At 41.9% G+C, this 8,549-nt stretch overlaps 1 protein-coding gene across 1 annotated transcript; it reads right to left on the reverse strand.

Moving 5' to 3' along the window:
- Positions 1-4,397: 4,397 nt before the first annotated feature.
- LOC106604808 (CD40 ligand) lies at positions 4,398-6,633 on the reverse strand. Its single transcript, XM_014199850.3, has 5 exons — positions 6,370-6,633; positions 5,541-5,675; positions 5,391-5,412; positions 5,170-5,253; positions 4,398-5,033 (listed from the first exon to the last, which is right to left on the reverse strand). Exons 1-5 carry the CDS (start codon positions 6,550-6,552, stop codon positions 4,666-4,668), a joined length of 792 nt encoding a protein of 263 aa, XP_014055325.1. The 5' UTR covers positions 6,553-6,633; the 3' UTR covers positions 4,398-4,665.
- Between the last annotated feature and the right edge of the window lie 1,916 nt (positions 6,634-8,549).

Here is an 8,549-nt window from a genome sequence, read left to right on the forward strand (position 1 = left end):
TGAGAAACAAGATTTTCTGGTCTGATGAAACCAGGATTTACTCTTTGGCCTGATTGCCAAGTGTCATGTCTGGAGGAAATCTGGCACCACCCCTATGGTGCAGCATGGTGTTGGCAGCATCATGCTGTGTGGATGTTTTTCAGCGGGAAGGACTGGGAGACTAGTCAGGATCAAGGGAAAGATGAACGGAGCAAAGTACAGAGAGATCCTTGATGAAAACCTGCTCCAGAGCGCTCAGGACCTCAGACTGGGGAGAAGGTTCACCTTCCATCAGGACAACGAACCTAAGCACACAGCCAAGACAACACAGGAGTGGCTTCGGGACAAGTCTCTGAATGTTCTTGAGTGGCCCAGCCAGAGCCTGGACTTGAACCCCAATCAAACATCTCTGGAGAGACTTGAAAATAGCTGTGCAGTGACTCTCCCCATCCAACCATACAGAACTTGAGAGGATCTGCAGAGAGGAATGGGAGAAACTCTCCAAATACAGGTGAGCCAAGCTTGTAGCGTCATACCCAAGAAGACTTGAGGCTGTAAATGTTGCCAAAGGTTCTTCAACGAAGTACTGAGTAAAGGGTCTGAATAGTTATGTAAATATCATATCAGTTTTTAATTTTTAATATGTTGGTAAAAAATATTTGCTTTGTGGTTATGGGGTATTGTGTATACATTGATTAGGAAAAAACAAATGTAATCCACTTTAGAATAAGACTGCCAATGTTTGTCTATGGAGATTGCATGGCTATGTGCTCAATTTTCACACCTGTCAACGGGTGTGGCTGAAATAGCCTAATCCACTAATTTGAATGGGTGTCCACATCCATCTACCTGACAGGTGTGGCATATCAAGAATCTGATTAAACAGCATGATCATTACACAGGTGGATCTTGTGCTGGGGACAATAAAAGGCCACTCTAAAATGTGCAGTTTTATCACACAACACAATGTCATAGATGTCTCAAGTTTTGTGGGAGTGTTCAATTGGCATGCTGACTGAAGAAATGTCCACCAGATATGTAGCTAGAGAATGTAATGTTCATTTCTCTACCATAAGCCGCATCCAATGTCGTTTTAGAGATTTTGGCAGTATGTCCAATCGGCATCACAACCGCAGACCACGTGTAACCACACCAGCCCAGGACCTCCACATCCAGCTAATTCACCTGCGGGATGGTCTGAGATCCGCCACCCGGACAGCTGATGAAACTGACAAGTATTTCTGTAGGTAATAAATCAGTTTTGTGGCGAAAAACTCAACGCCTATGCCCTTCCAGGGCCACCCATGGCAGTGCCCCTGCCCAGTCGTGAAATATATAGATTAGGGCCTAATTTATTTCTTTAAATTGAGTGATTTCCTCAAGTAAAATCATTGAAATTGTTGCATTTTGCATTTATATTTTTGGACATAAAATACTGTAAAATCAACAGGAATTCATCTCAAAATAATTTTAATTCAGGAAATCTATTCAAGTATTTCCACTCACAGAGAGACATAATCGTTTACCAATGTAATCAATATTTTAAATGATCATGTTTTTGTCCAATACAATATCTATTCGGGATTCTTCTGTCAATTTGCAGAGTACAAATTATTTATAATTATGTTCAGGTGGCTGGATGAATTATGAAAACATTTATGAATTTATGAAAAAATGGGTTACACCGCTGAATCTAGTTGATGACCCCTGCACTACAGGTACATAGGCTAGTCACTGTAGCATATTCTATGTTGAGAGACCCATGACATGGGTGAGTAGAGATGACATGGGTGAGTAGAGATGACATCCTGTGAATGCCATCTCCCCTCTACACCTCTGGCAGGGTGTTCTGCACCTCTGTGCTGTAGACTCACACTTTCCATGCTGTTAAACAACTCACTCACTCGATCTCTGGAGTGGAATGGTATATATGACAGCAGGGCTGTGTGGAGTTTTAACCTTTGTACCACACTTACCTTTTTTTTATACACATGATAGTCATTGAATAGATGTTACTTTCCAAAGTGGCTTACTGTCAGTGTTAAGATCTCACATTTCTGCCAAAGCATCATCATGTTATGGTCTGGTGAAGAACCTCTTCCACACATGCACTGATCTATTTCCAGTCTGTGGTTTTCCTGCACAGATCTTCTTGCTGTGGTGCATAGTTCTGGAAGGTCACTGTATTATGTTTGATGTGAGGGGATGCAAAAGGATGCAGAAGGTTTGAGTGCAAGGCTGCAACTTGGTTTCATAAACTTTGTTGCTCTGTGGAGCACCGTAATGCCTCCTTACAAAGTGCATGACCTTTGATATGTCTGTGGTGATGTCTCATGCTCTTGATTAGCCTATTTGGTGGTGTTCTTGAGCCAAACAACCAACCATTGGTTTGATCATTACACTTAGCAACCCACAAAACTGCAGGGAGATGGGAGGTCTTGTGAAATTAAAGGTTTCACAGGCTGCATCAGTTCCAACCACCAAGCACTGAGCCAATACTGTATGTGATAAACCAAGTGGAAACGTAGCACAGACATACTGTATGTGATAAACCAAGTGGAAACGTAGCACAGACATACTGTATGTGATAAACCAAGTGGAAACTTAGCACAGAGATATGCGCTTATATTTCATTAAATAATCAAGAATGTTTTCAATGAAAAAATAATTTATTATCTATACAGACACCATACGTCACAATAAATACACAGTCATTGCCATATTAATAGTAAGTTATCCAATCAACAGCAATAAATTCCAGTTCCAGGGATTTGTGGGTTTCACCGCAGGCTTGGTAAAAAGATTCACATTTTTAAATTGATCTAGTTCAGATATTCCCAAACTGGGGGGTACGCCAAATAAAAATGTGATTCCCTTTATTATATACAAAAAAATTCTTCCCATTTTCAAACAGTCCATTTATATTTTCCAAAGGGGCTATACATTTGGGTGAGGTTTTTTTCCTCACCTGAGTAGTCTCATTTCACTGCCAAAAATAAAATGAAACCATCTAGTGTTCAGCGAAATAACAACAATGTCAAATGCAGGTAGCCTATTCAAATAATTAACATCCAATCGCATTAACCGTTACTCTCTTGTGGGACTTCCACTAACGGTCCGTATGTAGCCAAACGTAGCTGCTGCTCATGTTGGTATCTGTACTGATGGCGCAAAAGCCATGACAGGGAGACATAGTGGAGTGGTAACACACGTGCAAGCAGTTGTTCCCGACGCCACTTGGGTGCACTGCAGCATCCACCGAGAGGCTCTTACTGCCAAGGGAATGCCTGACAGCTTGAAAAATGTTTTAGACACTGCAGTGAAAATGGTTAACTTTGTTAAAGCAAGGCCCCTGAACTCTTTTGTATTTTCTGCACTATGCAATGATATGGGTAGCGACCATGTAACGCTTTTACAACATACAGAAGTGCACTGGTTATCAAGGGGCAAAGTATTGACACGTTTTTTTGAATTGAGAGACAAGCTTAAAGTTTTCTTTACTGACCATAATTTTCACTTGACTGACCGCTTGTATGATGATGAGTTTCTCACACGACTGGCATATCTGGGTAATTTTCACCTGAATGATCTGAATCTAGGATTACAGGGACTCTCCGCAACTATATTCAATGTGTGGGGCAAAATTGAGGCTATGATTAAGAAGTTGGACCTCTTCTCGGTCTGCATTAACAAGGACAACACACAGGTCTTTCCATCATTGTATGATTTTTTTGTGTGCAAATAAACTCAAGCTTACAGACAATGTCAAATGTGATTATAGCTGAGTGAGTGCGCAATTACACAGGTACTTTCCCAAAATGGATGACACAAACAACTGGATTCGTTATCCCTTTCATGCCCTGAGTCCAGTCCACTGACCGATATGTGAACAAGAGAGCCTCATCGAAATTGCAACAAGCGGTTCTGTGAAAATGTAATTTAATCAGAAGCCACTGCCAGATTTCTGGATTGGGTTGCGCTCAGAGTACCCTGCCTTGGCAAGTCGTGCTGTTAAGACACTGATGCCCTTTGCAACCACGTACCTATGTGAGAGTGGATTCTCGGCCCTCACTAGCATGAAAACTGAATACAGGCACATACTGTGTGTGGAATATGATTTAAGACTGAGACTCTCTCCAATACAACCCAACATTGTAGAGTTATGTGCATCCTTTCAAGCACACCCTTCTCATTAACCTGTGGTGAGTTATTCACAATTTCTGATGAACAAATACGGTTTTATATGTAAGATGGTTAAATAAAGAGCAAAATTATTGATTATTATTATTTATGCTCTGGTCCTATAAGAGCTTTTTGTTACTTCCCACGAGCTGGGTTGTGACAAAAACTCACTCATTCTTATGTTTAATAAATGTGTCGTATAGTGTGTGTGTGGCAGGCTTAGAATGATGGCAAAAAACAATGTTTGAGAGTGCGCTGACCCTGGTGCTAGAGGGGGTATGCAGCTGGAGTTTGAATGTTCGAAGCGGTATGGGACTATAAAAAGTTTGGGAACCACTGGTCTAGTCCGTGTTTAGATCCATTTAGCAGATTGTATTCAGTCCTGTCCCACTCCAACCACTCACATGGCCTTGATTCCATTCATTGCTCCAAAAACATGCATAATCCAAAGTAACGCAGTCCATCATCTCCATACTGTAGGCAATGTCCATTGTGATGACCAGCCTACAGTTTGTACAATCCAAAAGTGGTAGTCCCCTCCTCATAGTTGACTAGGCTGGGGTCCGTCACCCACACACTAAGCTGATCGTCTGGCTCCAGACTGAACACTCCTCCCTGGAAAGCTGTACACACGTCTGTATGATCCTGGTCCCCCAGGCTGCAGTAGGCTGTCATCAGGTCTTTCTCCTCTCCCGTCTCCCCCTTCCTCAGCTTCACCCGGCTGGCCAGAGGGGTTTTGGGGTGCCATTTGGAGAAGGCCACCTGGGAGTAGATGTTGTAGTCTCCAGGCTGCAGCACCTTCAGCCAGCTGGACATGTAGTACTGGACGTTCCTCCGCACTGAGTGGCCTATGTTCCACTCCAGATACTTTGCTGTTCAAGCAGACAATTTCCATGTTTAAGTGCATTTTAAAACCTTATACTGAAACACGTATATCTTGTAGGAACATAGGCCACTATGTTCCTACAAAACAAACCTAGAATTATTGTGGTAAGTAACATCTCTTACTTGGGGGCGTACCAGAAACAGGTTGCTTGACTACCATGCGTGCCATGGCTCCATTCGAGGGCCCATCCCCAGTGAGTTTAGCAGCTGAAACAGAACAGACAAACAGTTAGTCTTCACCCTCTCAGAAGAGAAGGTTCTCTGCTGACAGAAGGTGAGCTTGGTAGAGTAGCAAGTAAAGTAAAATTATACATACGTAGATGCTATAAAAGATTTGAACATACCTCTTCCTTCCTCTTGTGAGACCTTGAGAGGAGAGACAGGAAAGCACAGCATTGCTTAATCATATGTTAATACTGCATGTTTTTTCTTCTACAAAATGTACTCATGAAACCTCAGATATCTTAATTTGAGTCTCGGCAACCTCGGCCTACCTTTGCCAGGATGCTTTTGTATTTCTCCACAAGCTTCTTACAGTCCAGCACCGACTGGATGTCTTTCTCACACTCTTCAAGTCTCTTCAGGACGATCATATCATCCAGGTACTTGCGTTCAAGGTCCTCGTGATACTGAGCCCCAACAAAGCAGGAATAAACGTTAACTCTATTCTAGCTAAATGTATCTTAATATTGGCACTGCTTAAGGATGATCATATTTCACTCTTTCAAGTTCACATCGGGACAAAGTCATGAAACGTTAGGACTAAGCGGTTGTTGTGCACTTGCTGTTTCTAAATGTTTCTGTTGAAGTTTTATTCGGATCCTGGGAAGTTTCCTGATAGACCCCCTGTGCTTGAAGAATAGGCATAGGTTATCACTGAAATATTTTTTTTATGTTGAAAAGATGCTCTTCGTTAAACCCCATCGCTTTTGAAGAGTGATCCAAGAGGTCTTATTTGTAGTCAAACAATATTCCACTCTGTAAGACACCCCAGGATAGATTTCCGCTATAACATAGTTATTATACATAACAAAATACATTTATATCATTGCCACTTACGCGCACATTCTTGAGAATATTTTAAAATTAAACTTTAGGAAAATAGGCCTACTGTCTTTTATAATTTATTGTTTTTTAAGTAACTACAGCGAAACATGTTATTCTCAAATAGGCTGCATAACAAAAATAGACTTGTATCCAAGATCTATGATAGTTCTGAACTTGGCACTAAGAAACGTTGCCCAACACCAATGAACCTGAAAGCTAGACCAACTCTTAGACGTATAACTGTGTCTATATATTTAAAGAGAGGTGAGTTCTTACCTTGTTGTCCGTGTGGTACAGGTAGGCGAATCCCCCCAGTAGCAGAACCATTTGAAGCACTATCATGCCAATGAGGAACCTGAGGAGAGGTTTGCTGTGGCCTGGTCCTGGTGCCGACATGACAGAGCCTAGCCGTGGGGGAATAGGTGGTGGAGGCATGCTGGTCTGGTAAGTGTTGATCATGCTGGTGCAGAGGGATCTAGATACAGAGAGGAGAGATCTGACTGCCTTCACACACCATACACATCTGAACAGCTACCGTCAGTTGTCACTAGCTAGTGTATTTTTCTGAGTTCACTTCCTGGAATCTCTCAACTTTAAGATGTGTGTGTGTGTCTCTGAATGCGTGTGTCTGTACAGTGTGTATGACTTGAAGGCATCAACCCCTCAAAAAAAATCTACTTTTATTCTTCACATGCTTCGTAAACAAAAGGTGTAGACAAACAGTGAAATTGCTTACTTACCAACAATGCAGAGAGAGAAAAACCCCAGACAACCCCGTTTTATATTTAGTGTTCATTCCTTGACCTTTCACCTGTTGGTTTCTCAAGTCCAGGTTTCCCTGAGGATTAACTCCAAACAGTTCCCTTCTTGAAGTGGTTGGTGTGTGATATGATAACAGCATATCAGAAATGCCCATGAAAATCTCCCGAAGAATTGTTTGAATGTTGCGCAATCAATGAATTTGCTGAGCACGGTATTGTGGCCGAAATTTGTCCATGTAACCGAAGAAAAATGCAACTAGGGTAACAGCACCTAAAGACACATCTACCCAGCAAACAGGGGATGTCCTGAGGAAATTCGGCAACGTCCTAAAAACGTCCTCGGGACAAACTAGGAACTAGACAAAACCTCCTCGGGACCATGAGACAACGTCCTAAAGACTTTAGGCGACCATCATGATTCACAGTGGACAACATAACAAGCTGAAACTTTACACCACTGAATCAGTTGATCGGATGCAATCCAAATTAATAGACAAAAGCAATGTCTATGCACATTTGAACTGTGTCATCAAATTGGTGTTAAGTGGAAATCAGCCCCTCTTTCATCTACAGGTGCTCCAAAACCCGCACTGTTTGCCCTGGTTACAGAAAGAGGTTTCACATTTGATACGTCAACGTACACTCATTTAATAGTCTACTTATTTGATGCATAGCTTTCTTCCTGCCTTCCTTAGCTCTATCTGTCCATGAGATTTCCACTGAGGTTGCAGAATTAGTCAGTATCAACCACACCAATGCTTGTGTGGCCAATGTTGGCACACCTAAAAAAAGCTGGATGGTTGGTTTTCTTTAAAATGATGTATGTTGCTTTAAGAGCCACCCCCAGTTGTTACGTTCGTCGATGGAAGGACCAAGGTGCAGCTTGGTAGGCGTACATCTTACTTTTATTGATGACACCGAAAAAACAACAAATACAAAACAAACAAAAAAACGCAACAGTTCTGTAGGGCTGGAAAGCAACAGTACAAAAACAAGATCCCACAAACTAAAGGTGGAAAAAGGCTGCCTAAGTATGATCCCCAATCAGAGACAACGATAGACAGCTGCCTCTGATTGAGAACCATACCCGGTTAACAAAGAAATAGAAAACATAGATTGCCCACCCTAGTCACACCCTGACCTAACAAAATAGAGAATGAAAGGGATCTCTAAGGTCAGGGGGTGACACCAGCCTCTTTTCACAGTTAAGTATTTATTTGGACCGTAGGACTAGCGAGAATGGAAAGACTGCTAGCTTGAAGACAACGTGTTAAGATACACAGGGTTTTAAGGGTGTCACTGAAAATGCAACAGTGTTCTGCATTCCCATGCAGGATTTCAAAGAGGGGCTGTGGGCACAAAGTCATCCACTGTGGCCTGCCTTGAAACAGACCTCAAAGAGGTGACGACAACCTTTTAGATCCTGATGGCTTGATGGCCTGCAGTTGTTGTGAAGCTTTTTTTTTAACATGACAGATGTTTGTTCTTCACCCATATGAATAAACTTATTTAAATTTGGCAAATACAACGACACTTTCTTTCTCTCATATCTCTATTCTCTTGCACATGCACACGCACACGCACACCCTAACCTTAACCCTAATTCTAACCCTAACCCCTGAACCTAAAATAAACTTTTTCCTTGTGGGGACAGGCAAAATGTATTGTCCTTGTTTTACTATTCTTGTGAGGACT

This window comes from Salmo salar, chromosome 05 (genome assembly GCF_965601325.2).
Source record: "Salmo salar chromosome 05, fSalSal1, whole genome shotgun sequence".
NCBI lineage: Eukaryota > Metazoa > Chordata > Actinopteri > Salmoniformes > Salmonidae > Salmo > Salmo salar.